General features: G+C 48.0%; 1 protein-coding gene across 5 annotated transcripts in view; it reads right to left on the reverse strand.

Annotated features, from left to right (window-relative positions):
• Nucleotides 1-5,043: 5,043 nt before the first annotated feature.
• Nucleotides 5,044-19,528, reverse strand: part of KANK4 (KN motif and ankyrin repeat domains 4) — a 64,923-nt gene continuing 50,438 nt past the window's right edge. For all 5 annotated transcript variants that reach the window (XM_053920698.2, XM_053920699.2, XM_053920700.2 and 2 more), the window contains 4 exons: nt 17,657-17,867; nt 16,259-16,401; nt 12,581-12,781; nt 5,044-6,757 (listed from right to left, as the gene is read on the reverse strand). In XM_053920698.2, the coding sequence (XP_053776673.1) occupies nt 6,653-6,757; nt 12,581-12,781; nt 16,259-16,401; nt 17,657-17,867 (660 nt within the window). In that variant the 3' untranslated portion in view covers nt 5,044-6,652. The remainder of the gene's footprint in view (nt 6,758-12,580; nt 12,782-16,258; nt 16,402-17,656; nt 17,868-19,528) is intronic.

The following is a 19,528-nucleotide window of genomic DNA, read 5'->3' on the forward strand; positions in this document are numbered from 1 at the left end:
TAATACATAAAATGTTTCTCTGAGTTCTGTGAACCGCTCTAGCAAATTACTCAAACCAAAGGAGGGGGTCCAGTTTATAGTCAGTTGGTGAGAAGCATAGGTGTCAACTTGGACTTGCAATTGATGTCTGAAGGGAGTGGGGTGGGGGCAACTTTATAGGACTGAATGCTTAATCTGTGGGATCTGAGCTATATCCAGGTAGTGTCAAAACTGAGTTGAATGGTAGGACACCGAGCCGGTGTTGGAGAATTGCTGGGTATGGGCAAACACCCCCCCACACCCACATTAGAATAGTTGTCAGAACTCAGTCCCCCACAGACCTGAGCTGACAGGGATGGAGAGCTAACTGGGGGATGTCCTCTCTGCAAGCAGGCAGGACAGAGAAAGGGTGTGAGTTTTGCTCTGTTCCTGCTTCTGATCTCCCTACTGGAACAGTGGGTTGGTGGGGTGGGGTGCGGGGGCGGGGGTGGGCAGTGTCTAATGACAGTTTCTTCCCTAGTTTTCCCTTCTGGGGAGAAGGGTAGGAATTTCCTCACTTCTCAGGCAACATGAGGATTGGAGAATGTCTTCCCCCACCCTGTAGTCAACAACAGAATGGTTTCATTGGGTTCAGAGCAAAGACCCAGAAACCTTCCCTCATGGAGCACAGAAGGATGGGGTGGGGGATGGCTGGGAGAGGAAGGCAGGCTGGACCCCCTATTCCCACCCCCTTCCCTGGCTGGATTTCCTCCCTCTGTTCCAGGCCCATCTCTCAGGATGGAAGAGGGGTTGATGGAACTGATTTGGAACTGCAGGGAATTCCCTTCTGAGGGGGCAATTGAGGCAATGTGGTGTTGAGACCATCTGTATCCTGGACAGAAAGCTGCTTTCTTCCCCAAGGATGCTGAGGTCCCAACCCCTCAGCTGTTCCAATCCCAAACACTCTGCTTATGTGTCTGCTCTGTCCTGGGGCCACCCAGCTGGACCTGCAGGTCATCCATTGACTTAATGCCGAGTCCCTGAAGCAGCTTTGTTCCCTTGGAGTGTCTACCCCCTGCTGCTGGGCACCTCTCCATAGCCTAAGTCACTGGCAAGGAAGCAAGAGCTCCGGATGTGTGGCAGGAGTGTAGACCCAGAGCCAGATCTCTTGGCTTCAAATCCCAGATCTGTTCACTAGCTGAGCAGCCTTGAATAAGTTATTTATCCTCTCTGTGCTTCAATTCCTTCATATGTACAATGGGGATAATATTAACCTACCCCACGGGGGTATTGTGAGGAGTAAATGATTTCATGCCATGCCCTTAAGACTGGTGTCTGGGTCGTTCTAAGTACCCAGAGAAGGCAAGTTGCTATTTTCATGGGGCCAGGTCTAGGGAAAGGACCAAATGGCCAGGGTAAAGGGGAAGTACTCTATACTGAGCTCTGCCATAGGGGCCAAGCACTATGTGGATTCCTTAACTGATTAACCACACACAAAAACAGAAGAAAGGAACTATTATACCCCGGTTTACAGATCAAGAGCCCGATTGGCCAAATGGGATTCTACACTAGAGGTAGCTGATTCCAGACACCATGCTACACAACCCAGAGAGGAGACTGGGGAATGCAAGCAGGTAGGGTAGTTATGGATTTGAAGGGTGGGTATCTACTGGGCCTTAGGGAAGAAACTAGGGTTGCTCTGGTGAATCCAACTTTGGCTGAAGAGTCCCTTTTGCTTCCCAGTTCACAAGGCTGAATCAGCCACTAAGTAGCTTCCGAAATCCACGTTACAATCTAGATACTCAGAACGAGACCAAATCTTTCTCCTAAATCGCAGCTCCAAAATTCCTGGGGGAGGGTCTGATTCGCCCAGGCCCAGGTAATGTCCAGGGTCCATCTTTCAATGACCAGGGACCAAGTTTTCTTGTCAGAATGTGGCAGCTTCTGCTGCAGTCATGTGGGTGGTGGAGGGGGCTGCGAAGGGGACGTTCCTGGGAAAAGAAGACCTGGCAGACAGTCCCCAGGGGTCTACTCGATAGGCTTCTTCGTCTCTCTCCACCTTTTCTCTATTCAGAGCTGCTCCTTGCTCATACTCTCAACCTGTCTTCACCTCCACGTGTGCAAATTTTACATCTTTTTTCCATGTCTCACTCCACCTCATGACTTCTCACTCTCTAACTGTAACCCACTAGTACTGCCTAAAACTCTGCATGTTTCTTCATTCAAATTTCTCAGCTAATTGAAATGGGTTCATATGCCCAAGTTTCCACACCAGGCCAGTTCACAGGCACTGGTTTGCTTAGGGACTGGCTGCCCTGAGGTGCAGAGCCTGTGCTCAGAGATCTTCTAGGGCAACACAAGGCTGCATCCTTTGCAGAGCGGCGTGCTGGGCAATTTCACTGTGGGCATTGAACAGGAGCTGGCACTGTGAGGAGATATAAAAGGACGCTCTTTCTGAAAGCCTTCTCAAACTTTTCCACCCTGGAACTCAAGAACCATGGCCTTAGACCCCTGCGATTGCCTTGGGAGGTGAGTGCATTTGTCCAAGTCCTACTGCAGCAGAGATCCAAATGTACAACGGTTTAAATGTTAGATTCTTTCTTTTAAAAAAAGTTATTCATTCATTTTTAAAAAGAGGGAGAAAGACAGGGACAGTAACGTCTATCAGTTGCCTCTCAAATGCACCCCGACCGAGGACCGAACCCACAACCTAGGTATGTGCCCTGACCAGGAATCAAATAGGCAACCTTTTGCCTTGCAGGACGATGCCCAACCAACTAAGCCACACCAGTAAGGGCAAGATTATCTCTTGATTACATATCAAATGGGAAATAAGCAGTCCAGAGAAGATTTGGGTTTATGGTGTTGGGGCCTAAACTCTTTCTGACTTGCTATTGTATGATCCCTGGGGTGTGGGCCACATCTTCATGGGCCAAGATGGGTTGTTACCACGTTCCAGCCAGTAGGGAGGGAAAGTGCACTTCCCTTTCCTTTGAACACAGGAGTCAACGTTTGCATACATCCCTTCACTCACGTCTCATCAGCCAGAACTTAGTTATGTGGCCACATCAAGCTACAAGGGCAGCTGCGAGATGGAGTCTATTCTGGGCGGTCATGTGTCCACGTAAAAGTTGGGGATTCTATTACCAAGGAGCAAAGGAAGAGTGGATACTGGGGGCAATGGCGTCACCATTTCCCTGTCACTCATTTTGACCCTCTCCACCATCCAGTCTGTCATCACATGCTGGCACATCCCCATAGGGCCTTCTCCTTCCCCACGATGCTGTGGTGGACCAGGCCCTTACTGCTTGCTCTGTACCCAGTGTCTCAGCACCACCTCCTAACTGGCCCCTCACCTCTAGTCTCTCTCTCTCTCTCCAGCCTCCCTCTGTGAACATCCAATGTGCAAATCTGATCTGGCTCCACTGTATAGAAATTCTTCAATGGCTCCCCGCTGTCCATAGCATTGAGATTTTAACTGCAGATTTCTGAATTCCTGACATTACATGCGGATTTTGCAGATTTATGTGCATTTTTCTAAAGAAAGCTTCAGGTTCTCAAAGACGTCCCTGATTCCCCCTCAAGTTATAGGCTTAAATCCAAATTCCTAGTCTCACCCTGCAGGTGTATCTACTGACATTCCTCTTAAACCTACTCTTCAGTCACTTGCCCAGTGCAACCCAAACTGGGGTCATTTTGAGATTCTCTCCATTGCCAGTCAGCCCATGGCCTTTCACACTTCACATATTTGTACCTTGATGTTCCATCTAGAATGCCCTGGCAAACTCCTCCCTCTGCCTCCTACAGCAGAGCTCAAAACCACTTCCTGTGTGAGGCTTCCGACTCCCTCTGGCTGGAACGACTCCACAGCACTCTTCAGACTTGCGTTACGCATTCTGTTCATAGTCGTTGTCAGCCTGTGTCTGTCTCCTCCACCAGATCAGGAACCCTGGAGTCCGGGACCCAGAATAGATAGTCCACCAAAGCTTGTTGAATAAATGTCACTCATCCCCCGCCCCCACAATGGAATACTCTTTCTAAAATGTAAATCTGAGAGTTGCTTCCTGTGTTCCAACTTGGTACACTGGCTTTCTCTCTGGCCCCATCTTCCTTCCTTCCTTCCTTTTTTTCCTCTGTTCTTTTATTGCCTAAATCGGTGTTCTCTCATCTAGAGGTTTTATGCATTCTTCCTCTTTGCTCCTCTTTCCCTTGGCTGATGTCCATTCACCCTTCAGATAGCTTAAATATTCCTTAGGAAGCCCCCCTGGACCCCTCCCCACCCTCAGACTAGGCTGAGGATCCCACCTATGTATCCCCATGCACCTTGTCCTCTCCTAGTCACTACATGCGTCATATTGGTCCATGATGACTTGACTTCCTTCCCTGCCACACTGTAAGTTCTCTGTCCACCTCACCTATCATACATCGCCAGCCCCAAACACAGTAAATATTTAAAAGGGGGTGGGTACCTGATAAATCTGTGCTAAATGAGGGCTAGATGAACGAAGTTCTCCATCATAAACTTGGTTTTCAGTAGTTTTACATTGCCTTTAGAACAAAGCTTTATCATAATTTTAGGGCAATTTATGATCTTCTCCACAGGTATTATCAGTCTTGTCTCTTCCAAATCTGCCCTTTATCTGTGTTTCACTCAGACTCTATGTGACAGTCCTATTAAACTGATGAAGGTCCCCAAATGTCTGCTCTCTCATCATCCATCCCCGGCAGAACTGGTTTCTCTGTCTGGGACGCTCTCACCTCACCTTACCTCTTACTCCTCTTCCTTTTCTGGGTGACATTTTCTAATCTTTGTTTTCAGTTCAGATACCTCTGCTTCCAGGAAGCCTCCCTTGATTTTCTCAGGTTAGCTTTGGTACCCGTATTGACTCCCCTGTATTATTCTGGGCTTCCTCCTCATCATTCTATTTTCTCAAGTAGATGGTGAAGTGACAGTATGAACATAGGACATGGACCCCCTACTGCTGCCTGCAGAACCATAATAGCAAATACGTCTCATAATGCAAATTCCCAAGAACCAAGAGCAGAGAAATTCAAAGAAACTTTGAGACAAAAGATTGAGGGGCAGCATTTTAATATACAAACAGTCAAAGGCCAGAGCCTTGCTACTCCAAGTGTGGTGTGGCCCAGCAGCATTGGCATCCCCTGGGAGCTGGTTAGAAGAGCAGAATCTCAGGCCCCCTCCCTCCCCCAGACCTACTACATTCGGGAGATCTGTGCACATATCAGAGTTTGAGAAGCACTGGGGTAAAATATTTATTAATGTAGGGCTTTGCTCTTAAAGTGTGCTTTGAGGTCAAAATAAACCCATTTATAGCATTTTTAGCTTATTAATTGCTCCATTCTTGCCACCTCTGAGCAACTGCGCCACATGCCAGTGTCCTGCTCTGGGACTGCGAGCCTCTCTTGTGAATCCTAATGGAACATTTCCATAGGCAGTCTTTATGGATTGAGAGTGGATCCCCAAACTTCCATCATCTGTGCCTTGCACGACACCCCCAGGAGGTAGGTTGTATAATTTCCTTTTTTAAAGACAATGAAACTAGGGCCCAAGGGGGTTTTGTGACTTACCTAAGAGGCACCAAGCAAATTGGCATCTCAGTCAAAATAAGATCTCAAGATTTTGGGTTTCCAGTGTGAGGCTCAATGACCTCTGATGTCTTTCTCTGTCACTTAAGGTGATTTTGTGCATAAGAGACTTTAAGAAAGAACAAATTTGTAGATAACCCTGTGTGAGCTACTGAATATGAGCCACATACATATGAGCCCTGGGATTATGGGAGTTTAAGAAAGAACTGTCCAGGGGAGAGAGACGTCGGCCCAGGGGAGGCCTGCTCTCCCTGGCTCCCACACTCCTGCTGTAGCCCAAGGTGGAAGATTCTGCAGTCTGGGACCTCGGAAACCTCAGAGCCTCAGGGGGCTGATAGATGGTTCATCAAGGCTGGAAGGAGCTGGCATTACCGTAGGGCCATGGATACAGCTATGGAGGAAGTGTGGGACTTCTGGATGACAAAAATCCATCCCCAGGAGGATATTCCGATTCATTTTTTTCCAGAATAGCTGACGTGACTGACTGCCTAAATACATGTGGCGTGCCTCCCTGGATTGGATTTCCTGATTCATTTCAATTTCCTTGGAGCAAACTGGAGCCGCTCAATGACTCACAGGTGGTTTAGATGTAGATCTGGCACGGACACCAGTGTGCTTCTTTCTACCTTGACTGAAATCTCCCCCATCCTCTCTAGACATGCATAGTCAAGGGGACGTATTCATATATAATCGGGTAAAAAACGAAAAGATGGCGCACTTTAAAATTCCATGTAAAAAGTATTGTTTTTCTAATGTGCTCCTGCCTGCCGGCTCACTAAGCAATGCTACGAAGGGTGGAGTCACGAAGAATTCCAGGCTGAAGATATGTGGGATTTTAGATGACACCAAAGCGCCCTGCACCTTGCACCCTGCTCCACAGCCTGAGTTTTCTGGGGGCTTGGCCTAAGGCAACACTACAAAGCATCCTACTGAGCAGAATTATACAACAGGAATGTATGTGCATATTTGACATAGTTTCTCCTCTTGAGGGGCGGCCCTCTGGCTGTGACCCGTGCCCTCTCCAAGGGCGAAGGAGGAGTCCAGAGAAGGAGCCTTTTGTTCCTGGTGGCCAGTTCTTCCACAGCCCCTACGGCCCCAAGGGCCTGCCCTGCTCTGCATGGGCTTGCAGAAGCCCCGCAATTTCCACATGGGTAGGCGGGTTCAGAGCGATGCACAAAGCTGTTCGGCCAGCCTACGGGGGAAAGAAAAGGAGAAACAAATTTTATCCTGTCTGCATCCCACCCCAGAAAGTTAGAGGGAATTGGGAGTAGGGAGTGTACGTGGGGCATAGAAGTCTATTCCAAGCACAGAGACCCTGGGAGAGGAGGAGATTCAAATGGCAGGAGAATCATGAGAAATGTGCCCCTTCCACAGAAACAGCATTCACTCCTGGGAGAGTCACATCAATGGAAATAAAGTGTCACTTGGTTTTTAATACACTTAAAAAAATTGGAAAACAGTAGAAAGAAAATAAAAGAACTCTTCCGTTATTCCATTACGCAGCTCTAAGTGAAATTAGCATTTTGGTATGTCTCTCTCCAGTCTTTTCTCCTGTGCAAATCTGTTACTGGTTTTTAAACAGAAGAATGATAGCGTATATCCATTTTAAATCTGCTTGTATTTTGAACTTACCAAGGTATGCTGTGCAATTTTTCCCTGTTCGTACACAGTCATCAGCACATATAATTTCTCTTATTGGCGACATAAGATTCCATAACTAACTGAACTATTGCCCTTCTGTTGGAGACACAAGTGGTATCCAAGTCTTCATCATCCTAAACTTAGTGCTGAAAGCATTTTCCCATTTCTGATTATTTTCTAAGGACCAACTCTTAGAAGTGGGCTCACAGTGTGGAAGGACATACACATTTTTACCTCCCAATACATGGTACCCTAGCGCTTTTTCCGCTGTTTCAGTGATGCAGGAAGCTGCTGGGGCCACTGTCTGAAGAAGCGGCCTTCAGAGGGGCTCTCGCAGGCAGCAGCGGCCGGAGAGACGAGGGGAAAGGCCGACGTGACCCAGCGGACGCCGTCTGCGAGGGCAGCACAGCCTCGTGCATGAGCTCAATCACGTATCCAGAGTTCTGAAGCCTAGCTGTCTCCAAAAACCACTATTTTGGTAACTCATTTGCAAATAAAACCTGAAGCTACCTATGATCCTTATTTAGCACCAATAGTGTGAATATTTTTACAATTTGTTGCGTAAATATTGATGACTTTGATACATGGGAGGGCACCCAGGACCCCACTAGTTTGTTTTCTACTTCACTGTACATGGGGGCAATTACTTCTTTAAAAAAAAAAAAAAAGATTTTATTTATTTATTTTCAGAGAGAGGGGAAGGGAGGAAGAAAGAGAGGGAGAGAAACATCAATGTGTGGTTCCCTCTTGTACGCCCCCAACTGGAGACCTGACCTGCAACCCAGGCATGTGCCCCGACTGGGAATCAAACTAGCGACCCTTTGGTTCACAGGCTGGCACTGAATCCACTGAGACACACCAGCCAGGGTGCAATTACTTCCTAAAATGTTGAACATCTACAGAAGCAGGTGGGACGCGTTCACACTCAGCCTCAAACTCTTCAGTCTTTCCTCTGTGCACCAGGATGGAGTCCAGCTGCCATCGGGGCTCCGCACACATAAACAAAGATACAGCACAGCAAAGAGCCACATGAGCAGAAGGGAAGGTATGCTCAGAGGAAAGCACGACGGCCGTGTGTGCAGAGGGCAGCGGGACCCCGAAGCGGGGCACAGGAGCTTCACAAAACAGATGGAGTTCATTCCCAGAAGAGGCCTCATGACTCCTTGTAGCTTTCTTTGACCAACCTTCATAAGTGGTATTTGTGGGGTTATTTGGTAAATCCCATTCTCCACGAGGCCGGGCACCGCATCTGGCCTGTCCCCGTGGCTGCCCTTAGGTTGGCTCTCAGTAGGCACTGTTGAAAGAGGGGGTGCTGAATGCCAGAGAGCCACTGTAGTCACTCCCATGTGATGAAGATCCTGAGCCACCAAAGTCCTGGTGAATTTTTTCAGATTGGGCAAGTCAGGAACGAAGCAAAGATTTTAAGTACAGGAGTCTTGTAAAAGCCCCACTGGACAGGGGCCTGCACCCAGCAGTCTGGACATCATCGCTGTGCCTTGCCGACCTCAAGGCTCTCTATAGCCATGAAGATGTGTGATCACTGTTGTCATGGGAAAGAGCCACTGGGCCAGCCCCCAAAGACCTTTGAACAAGGCGCATCTGGAGATGTCAGCCTGCATCTGTGGGCTCCTCAGTGGCAGACGTGGAGGGTGGGGGTCCCCACTGGGCTCAGGAAGTGTGGCCTGGGAGACCACCTGGGGAGGGTGTGTCTCTCAAACACCTCTGCCTGAGCCGGAGCCCTGGGAACAAGCCCACAGCGCAGCACGCCAGCAGGAGCCAGACGCAGCAAGCCCTGCTCAGCAACACTGCTGACCCGGAGACAAAGGGGCTGGGGAAGCCAGCCCACCTGTGTGTGTGTGCACATGTGTGGTATTGTGCATGCGTGTGGTGCGAGGGTTGCCTTTCAATATGACAAGAATGCACTATGTATCAGGCAAAGACGAACAAGGCAGAGTGTTTGCTTTCAATTTGATGGGTGAGCCTCTGGGGCCTGGGGCTCAGTCTTCCCTGTGCTCATCACTCTTGCAGCCTCGCGGGGGAGGCTGGGTGACCGATTTCTTGAATTACCTTTGAAACCTAGGGAATGTGCCTTGCTGGCTGTTCTGGGAGGTCTGTGTTTATATCGACCATTAACTGTTGGTAGGATGAGAGAAACCAATTTCAGGACATTAGTTCTCTCAGGTTTCTAAGGGAATTCCCAAATAATCCCTGCATCCAAGCTCCATAGGAAGGGCGAACACTGAAATGATTTGGTGATCGTGATGAGTGCTGGAGTTTGTCTTTCAGTGCAAAGCTCGAGGCACAGGGCTTGGTGCTCGGTGGGGTCCCAGTCAGCAGTCCCCATCTGACACTGAAACTTCTCACCCATGTCACCCTTGGGAACTTTGGGTGTGAATCCTGCATTGACCCTGACCCAAGCAGGCAGCAAGTGACTGGGCCGTGGGTGGGGCCTAGGATGCCCTGTGGAGCTGCTGCCTGCGCAGCCTGGCCACCCCCGTGCTCGCTGGGCACCTCAAGCCTCTCTACTTCCGCTATGACAGGCTTCTGCAGCCATCTCCTGTTTAGCTGTCCAGTTCCTCCTTCCAGGCTTCCAGCCCTGCCCTGAGCGGCAGCTGGCCTCATCCTCAACCCCGGCCTGGCTCTTCCTGATGCAGCACTTGACCAAGATAGTTGTCTAATCCCACCTGGAGTTTAGCACTTGCCTCTACCAGGGTCTCTCCACCGTGGTGCTGTTAACATGTTGGGCCAGATAATTTGTAATTCTTCGTTGTTCCTGTGCATTGTAGATGTTTAGCAGCATCCCTGGCCTCTACCTACCAGATGCTGGGAACACCTCCTCCCTCACTAAGGACAAATAAAATAACATTGCTGCCTAGCTGGGTGGCTCCGTTGGCTGGAGCATCATTCTGTGCACCAAAAGGCTGCAGGTTCGATTCCCAGTCAGGGCACACACCTAGGTTGCTGGTCTGATCCCCACTCAGGGTGCGTTCGGGAGGCAACTGACCAATGTTTCTCTCTCACATCAATGTTTTTCTCTCTCTCTCCCTCCCCCTCTAAAATCAATTTTTAAAAAATAACCTCAGGTGAGGATTTAGAAAGTAATTTTTAAAAATGACATTGCCAAATTTCCCTGGAGTGCAAAATCACCCTGGCATGAGAACCATGGGACTAAACCCATTTTGTTGACCATGCAGCTTCACCCTGTGGGGGCCAGTCTCCTCTTAGGTAGGGACTCCCCTACCTAAGTCCAGACCTTCATGCTCCCTATTCCCCCCAGACTCTGCCTGCAAATGCCGAGGACGCTACTTCTTGATGTAGGTAGTAGTTGTTTGTCTCAGCTTGCTGTTCACGTGTCCATAACACTTACAGTTACCATCACCTGAGTGCCTCCTAGGTGTAGGATGCGGGTTTTACAAACATTACTGTATTCAGGTAACGTCTATTACTACCTCCATCTACAGGTGAGCACACAGAGGCTCAGAGGGTTAGGTGAATAGGCCCAAAGCACAGTCACTGAACCCAGTTTCAAACCCATGAGTGTTTAAAGTCCGCGCTTCTAACGATCACTGCAGTCATTTGAAGTATGACAGAGCCCTCCCTCCATGACGCTTCCTCCACCTCCTGAAGGAGCCGCAGCCACTTACCTCTCTCTCATCTGGGACAGATCTCCAGAGACATCCAGGAGATGCTCTCGGGGTCACAGCCTGATGATCCCTGCTAACCAGGCACTCCCAAAGCTCATGCACCCATCTCACTGGCCTGCCCTTGCAGGCCTCCCCAAGGCAACAGGAGTGGTCACCCCTAAGGGGCCTGGGGCCTGTTCCCGATTAACGGGTCACCTCTTCCTCCCCCAGGGAGATCCCACAGGAAGCTCACTGACACAGATCCTTTGTCTGAATGTGCCATGTTTGGAACAGGGGGCTCTTATTTCCAGTAGCCCATCACTGTTCCTACATGCATTTCAGGAGGGTCTGTGTTTTCTAATCATCTCAGAAATAGATTCAGGATGGAGCCTGGGGTTCACCGGACACGAAGACATTGAACTTGAGAGCCTGCTTCCTGGTCAGGGACCTAGCAGCCTGAATCACTGATGGAACAATCTAGGGTAGTTCAGATGTAGTTTAGTAAGAGGCTCTGCCCCTGGAAAAACATAGGGCTTTCTACCCCTCCCCAGGCCTTTATTCCTTTTGAACTATGTATGTTAAGAAGTATACAGAGGTCTGCTTAAAGTATTAAATTATAGTGCCAACATTAAGAACACTGGAGTCAAACCAGGGCTTGAATCCCTGCTCTGAGAATCAGCAAATTGTGACTTTATGATAGCTACACAAACTCTCTAGGCCACTGTTTCCTTATCATTAAAAAAAAGGGTATTGTCGTATCTGCCTCACTGGATTATTGAGAATTAGTGCATGGAAAGAATTCAGTTCCTGTGAGTTCTCCAGAAATATTACCTGCTGCAATCATCAGTCACAGGATCACTTCCTGACAACTTACCTCTGAAGTTTAGGGGTTCATTCATTTAGCTGTTGATTCATTCACCTCATATGTGGTAGACACTCTACTAGGTACAGGGATTCAGCAGAGAACCAGAGACATGGACCCACAATGTGACAACAAAGACAATGATGCAGCAATTAAGAGTTCAGGTTCAGGAACTTGATGGAGAAGGGTTCCACTTGCTGTGTGATCTTGGGTATGTTACTTAACCACTTGGTGCCTCCATTTTCTTGTGAGCAAATGAGTGGCATGAACAAGGTAACATAACGAGGTAGTGGTGGAATTTCAATGAGATGGTCCATGGTAATGCTTAGTATGGTACTTGGCACAGAGAGAGCACTTGATACATGTGAACTACTATCATTATTGTCAGTATCATCATCACCATCATTATCATCATCGCCACCATCGCCTTTCACAAGTTTACTTAAGCATGTGTCTGGCATTGCAACTTCAAGCAGACTGGCTTGATGACATGGGCTGTTCTATAAGGTGGATCGCTGTCAGAGAGAGGACATAATTTACACTCAGTTACTTCCTCCCGCCTTTTGGGAGTCCCCATGAACAGCAGAGGTCCTCCATCTGAGCTGCAGCCTTAAAGCCCACATGCTGTTATTGCCAGGACCGGATGAGGTTCCAGGCCTAGGCCAGGCCTGTGCACATTCCCTCATGATGGTGGGAAAGGCTAGGGTTTGGGGTTCCCCAAATCCAAGGCTCCAAGCACTTACCATGGATTATCTCATTTAAATCCCACAACAGGTCAATTCTGAGGTTGATTCTGTTGCTACTGCCGTGTGGTTCCTTGGGTTCTGCTGGCCAGCAAGGCACTTTTAAGGAAGGGAAACACCTTCTTGTCAATGCCTGTGAGTCTCACCTTGTCTGTCAGGCTGCTGTCACAGGCCGGGTGTGCCAGGAGCAGCTGCACCATGTCAGCGTTGCCATGGTGACAGGCCAGCATGAGGGCCGACGATCCATCATGGTCCTGCAGGTTGACATCTGCCTGGCAGCTCAGCAGCGCTCGGACCATGTCCTCCCTGTCGTGGCTGACTCCCAGCATCAGCGCAGTCTGGCCTCCCTGTACATAAAGCCCAGGGGCAGGTGAGGCTGCTGCCTACGGGGAAGGACTCCTGTCCTGCCTGCGTGTGCTCAGGGATAACTTCTCCAGAAAATGACCGGTGGCTGGAATTTTCTTATGCCTTTGGTAGGGGACACATTCTTCAACACCTGGTAAACTTCTATTCCTTTTCTAAGATACTAGTCTAATGCTACATCCTCTCTAAAGCCCTCTACTGACAACCAGACTATGTTATGGGATTCATAACACAGCACTTACCACTTGGTGTTATAACCTGTCGATCTCTTTCTCGTGGACTGAAATGTTGATGGCAGGGACTTCATCTCTTTCTCCCCACTGCCTACCACCTAGTAGGTGCTGATGCATGTCGAATGATGGGTAAGTGAAGGGTTGAATGTTTCAGTACCAGACTTACTACTGCCTGCCCCAGCCCGACCTCCTCCAGGAAGCCTTGTCTGCTCTGAACGCCTCTGGGACTTTCAGTTTAATGACACCAAAACTCTCTTGTCTCAAGATCTTGCATGGCCCTGTGGCCATTTCTAATCCATACCCACTGACAATTTTTACATCCTTATGATCATCGGTGGACGTGGCAATGAACTAGTCAGAAAGTGAGTAAGTCCAAGCTCTGGTCTGCTGTTTCCTCATCAGGATGCATGACCCTGGCCACCTCCTGTCTTCCCTGAAGTTTGGTTTCTCTTTTCTTTCTTTTTCCTTTAAGATTTTTAAAATGTATTTATCTTTAGAGAGAGTGGAAGGGAAGGAGAAAGACAGGGAGAGACACATTGATGTGTGAGAGATACATCGGCAGGTTGCCTCTTGCATGCCCCCCGCTGGAGACCTGGCCCACAACCCAGGAATGTGTCCTGACTAGGAATCGAGCCAGCAACCTTTCAGCTAGCAGGCCGGCACTCAATCCACTGAGCCACACCAGCTGGGGCTTCTCTTTTCTTAAAAATTAATATAATAATGATCTATTCTATGTACCTCACAGGGATCTTGTAGGAATCAAATAAGATAAAGGTTGTAAATACAATATTATGTAGTAGTACTTTTCTGATTGCAAATTGCCCATCATTTCTCCTAGATTCTCCTATATATACTTAATCCTCTTCTAGGACGTGGCTACATTTGCCCTCATGGTTCTCCTGGGTTCCAGGTGGGCAGGCTTGTCCCTCTGACAGAACATCAGACTTTGTGAGGTTGCAGCAACGAGGCAAGGACTATGTTTTCTCTTCTTTCAGGTCCCCCATGGCTCTGAGCACAGTGTCTTACACGTAAAAAGTGCTAAGACATGTTCGCTGATGTGTTTGCTGATTAAAGCGCTGATCTGCCATCACTGACGGACCGTGCTTCCCCCTGCCCGGAGCGCTGGGGCTTAGAGGAGCGAGGGGGGTGGCTCTGCCACTTACTACCTATGTGAATCTGGATGAGTTAACTTCTCGGTGACTTCTCGTGGTCTGGGAAAATGGAAATGATTAATAATATTACCTGCCTCATGGGGTTGTTGTGAGACCTGAGCACGCAGCAAATGCTCGGTATGTGTTGGCTACTATCATCATTATGAGGGTTAGAGATAATATATGACAAAGGCTCAAGATGTGAGAATGCATTAATAGCTGTCCTGGCTCTCCATTCTCTGGAATCCAGACAGATCTTTCCAGAGAAGTCTGTTTGCTTCTTGTTTTGCTCATACTTGGCTCTGAGGTAATGGCTGTTTACTGAACTAAACGGACCACGTGATTTCCACCCAGACCCCTCTCTGCAAGTGGTATTAAAGCCAGACGACATATGCAGATTGAGGTTGCATTGCCCCTCTGCCTGACTCAGGGCCCCATCCTTCATCGCCTCCCTCCTGGTCCAGTTCAATACAGCTGACTGTACAATCATTTACAGAGCACTGCTGTGTGCCAGGTGCCAGGCTAACACTGGAGGTACGAGGAGAAATAAGTAGCTTATCCCAGGAGACTCCCAGCCTCACAGCTCTCTCCCATTTAACCAGGTCCCTGCACCTCTCCTCATACATAAAGGCCCCAAGGGGAGCTGTAGCTCTGAATTCTTTGATGACCCCCTTTCATGACCCTGGGCTGAGTCCCTTCCCTCCTAGACCGTCAGTTTCTCCTCTGTAAATTAAAAATAAGGTGTGGGGGTGGGGGAGGGAATGTTAATTTTGATCATAGATAAGCATCCCCTCTTGCAAGAAGGAAAATTTAGAAAAAAATTAATGTTTATGGGAAACACATCAAAATGAAAACTGCTTGAGTCCTATGGAGTAGGAGTATAGGTGAGAGAAAATGCTTTGAAAACCAGAACGTGATCCACAAATGTCTGTTCTTGGCACCAATAGGACTGCCGTTAGGTAAAGTCCGCGGAGTGACTTCGCCGTCAGGTTAGGCTACTGCGTGCGATCACTTTGGTGGCTGTAGGGGAGTGGAGTTGAGTGTGTTCTTGGGAGACAACGTGCCACGAATTCCCCGGCTTTATGCACATCTGGTGGGTGAGGCATTACCTGCCCTTTTGTTTGAGACTATCTTCTTACGGATGTTTGTGCAGTGAACAGCTTTGGAAGCTAGAGCGTGTCTCCTCCAGAACAGAGGCAGAGGCTGACCAGTATAAAAGACTCAGGCTCCCTAAACTCAGGGTTCCTCTCCAGTAACACAACCCGCTCTGCGCACAGGGACCTGGCCCTCCTCACGCTTCCCAGAGGGAATGGGGAATTGGGTTTCAGGGAACTGGTGTCAATCCCAATGCTGTTGCTGCCACTACTGCTGTAACACTCTGTCCTTTGTCTCTGACATACGTCATCTCATGTATCTGCCAGCCTTCATGACACTGTAGCACCATAACTTGTTAGCTTTGAGGTAAAGTAAAATCTCAACCCCCTACAGTTCTTGATAGTGAGTCTACCATCTATGATCACTCTGGTGGGGGAAAAGGACGGCTGAATGCACTCCACTTCTTCTTGTATTGGCCAGAGACGTGGAAGTGGCCTGTTGGTAATGGAGCCTTGTCTAACTCAAAGCCCCACTGGGGTAGAACCATAGTTACCCTGTGTTCTCAGGAAGAAGAACCCAGAAGCAGAACAGAGACATCCCAACACTAAACTACATTGTAATCCGTGATTAAAACAGATCACCTGCAGGGGCTTCCTAGCGCAGCCGACCAGCCAAATGCCTTCTGAAGGCGCTAACTGTGGGAATATTTGGTTTGAGAAGTTGAGTCCAGATGGTATTTGACCAATTTCAGACTGAGACACAGATTACAAGTGTCCTGACTTCTGTACCAGCCTGTCTGGGTCTCAGGAGCTTTTGAGGAAACCAAATGATCAGCCTTTGGACAGACACCATTTGGAAGCCCCAGCCTCCTCGGGCTAAAAAACTCTACATGGATTTACATGGAATTTCTCACCCCACCGGCAGAATAAACCCAGGAGGTTCCAGCATTTATTAAAGTGGAGATCAGGTTCACACCTCCTACCTGGGTAGCTTGGATGTTCACATTGCCTTCCCTTAGGAGCTTCCAGACGACAGCCATGTCTTCATCGGTCTCCGCAGAAGCCAAGGGAGTGATCATCACGGCAGTATAGCCAGCTTTGTTCTGATGATCCACATCGCAGACGCCTGCAAGAGAGGCAGTGAGCGCTGGAACAGCTCCCAAGGGGCCAGAGGCGAGACCGCCTTAGCCTGTTCAACAGGATGCTGCTGGTTAAAATGGGATAGAGCAATCCTTTCCCAGGGGTGGAATCAGTGTTTTATATTTCTAGCAGCGTTTCAAACTGGCTACTTCTTTTCCACATGTTTTCTGAGGCTACCCAGCAAAGAAGTTCTACAGCAGAATCAGAGATGGCCACGGGGGCCAAGGACCATGACTGCATCTCCTAAAGCGGAGCACAGACATTATTCCCATTATACAGATGAGGACACTGAAGGTCAGTGAAGCTACACGAACTGCCGAAGTGAAGGGGAAGTGGGACCAGGACTCAGGTCTGTCCAGCTCTACCGCCCATCACTCACCTGGCCACAGCTGTGCATTTTAAGTTTCACTCTGTGTTTGTGAGTAACTCTTAAGCTGCTGGCTGTGTTCGTACATCCTTTCCAAGGCCCAGGGATATGCTGTGCAATATATCAGGGGGCAGGAAAAACACCACAGGATAAACACAAGAGAGCTTTAGGAATAGCAATCTCACTTGAAAACAGGGGAAAAAACTCTGTAATATTTTATGTTAAAACAATTAAGAATATACATTTCATAACAATGAAAAAAATGGCTTATTTTAAAGATGAAGTATTAAATGAGAATTCAAAAGAAATTTCTCCTCTTCTAGCCCTGGAAATAGGCATTCTTATCCTTCTCCACCAAAGGAGATAGTAGATGATCAGCCTGTTATCTGTCTGTACTTTTGCTTATCTGAGAAGCTTATGTGTCTCTTTTTGGGCAATAACAAAACAATCGGAGGAGATCAAGTCACTTAGCCTTTCTTGTAAAATGGGGATAATAACAGAACTGTGCTTCATAGGGTTATTGAGAAATGTAATGAATTTATATATTTAAAGTACTTAGAACAACACCTAGCACACAGCAAATGCTCAGTAAGTGCTCATTGTTATTACTATTGTTTGGAATGGTATTCTTGCCTTTATATTCTTGCTACTTTCCCTGAGCCTCAGTTTCCTCATCTGCAACATGAGAATAATAATACACACATCACAAGAGTGTGGTGAAAAATAAGTGGTATCACAGAAGAAAATGGTCTACCCCAGTTCCTGGAATACAGAAGGAATTCAGAACAGAAGAATCCCCTTGCTGGAAAGAAGTGAGTACAAGAATTGCCCTTCAAGGGGGGACCCAGACTGCGTAGATGCAGCCATTGCCGACCTGTCTCCAGCAGCAGCTTGACGATGGAGAAGTTGGAGTGGGACACACTGTAGTGAAGGGCTGTGTTCCCGTTCCCATCAGCTAAGTTGACGAGCAGCTTTAGGAAGTGTGGGGAGTGAGACTGGAGGTAGGTGGCCACCACAGCAGGACTAGATGACTTCCGGCTAGAGATGCGAAACCACTCTTGACTGATGGTGTTCAAGCTTTGCTTCTGAAAGAGCAAAAGATTTCAATTCCAGAAGATTCTCTGGCCTGGGATGCTCCAGTGGGGGTGTTCATTTCTACTAGGAAAAAGTCAGCTTTGGATACTTCCACCTCTATCCCTTTAGCTCCCTCCAGCTCTGGCTGGTATGGTGGAGGATGCAGCAACATACTTTGAACCCGTGTGATTGACTGCTCCTTCCCCACATGAAGTGGAGAGCAGTGGGAGCGCAACGCAGTAACTAGCACCAAGGCACTTCACTGGGTGACGGGCTGAGTCTGCTGTAAGTTTAGGTCACAGCCAGTCAAGACCTTCTCTTTCACGTGCATACAGCCAGCCTTTATTGACCCTAGCTCAGACTCTTGAGAGTGTTTTCAATACACATAGATGGAAAGTCACAGTGTTTTACTAATGGGAAAAATGCATGCTGAAAGCTCAAACAACATGACCAACTTACACTGGACACAAAACCCAAGCAGCTGTGATTGAATTATTTTTGGCTTTTGAGCTTTGCTAGGGCCTTCAGGGAAAATAGCTGAACCACCCATGGCAGGACCCCACCATCCGGCAGGGGTATCCAACCTTTTGGCATCTCTGGGCCACACTGGAAGAAGAGTTGTCTTGGGCTACGCATTAAATACACCAACACTAACAAAAACTGATGAGCAAAAAAGAGGTTTTAAGTAAATTTACAATTTTGTGTTGGGCCGCATTCCTTGCTATCCTGGGCCGCATGCAGCCCACGAGCCGGAGGTTAGACACCCCTGACAGTGTTCATTCAGCTCTGTGGAATCATGAATGAGGAGAATCCAGAGCAAATGACATCAACTTTGTGTATGACATAACCTCAGTGTTTAAAATTGACCATGTTTAGATTATTTACCTAGGGGATGTATCAGAAATGATTTCACTCATTCTGGAAAGAGCACTGGATTTGGGGTCACTAAGCCAATGAGGCCAGGTGTAAGTCCTGGCTCAGCTGCGTGACTTTGGAAGCCATACCGCCTTTTGAACCTCACTTGTCTTATCTACAAAATGGGGGTATAGAAGAGGGCTGGCTCCCTAACCTCCCACGGCTCTACAGAGTGAGGCCCTTGTACAAGCTGCTTTGTCCCTAAGGTAGGGTGGCAGGGTCTTGTGCTTTGATCCTAACATGGGTATGGTGTCAGGTTTGCATATCCTTTTGTAGGCAGAAACAGTGGAATCTTTTGTGGCTGAAACACTTTTTTGTATAATATCTCCTTCAGTCATGGAATCTTTTTTTAAAAAAGATTTATTTATTTTTTAGAGAGGGGAAGGAGAGGGAGAAAGGGAGGGAGAGAAACATCATTGTGTGGTTGCTTCTTGTGTGCACCCTACTGGGGACCTGGCCCACAACCCAGGCATGTGCCCTGACTGGGAATCGAACTGGCGACCATTTGATTTGCAGGCCAGCGCTCAATCTACTGAGCCATACCAGCCAGGGCTAGCCATGGAATCTTTAAGAGGATCTGAAGAAAGATCCTAATATTAAGGAACACAATGGTAGATTTTAAATAGAGAACTAAGAAATAGTTTTGTAACTCATTTAAGAATATGTAACAGGAGTTTTAAGCAACATCCACATCACATATTTGTTCTTTAACAATCTGAGGGCAGTTATTTGCCAAATCAGCTAAGATAAAGTAACA

This window comes from Desmodus rotundus, chromosome 3 (assembly GCF_022682495.2).
Source record: "Desmodus rotundus isolate HL8 chromosome 3, HLdesRot8A.1, whole genome shotgun sequence".
Taxonomy (NCBI): domain Eukaryota; kingdom Metazoa; phylum Chordata; class Mammalia; order Chiroptera; family Phyllostomidae; genus Desmodus; species Desmodus rotundus.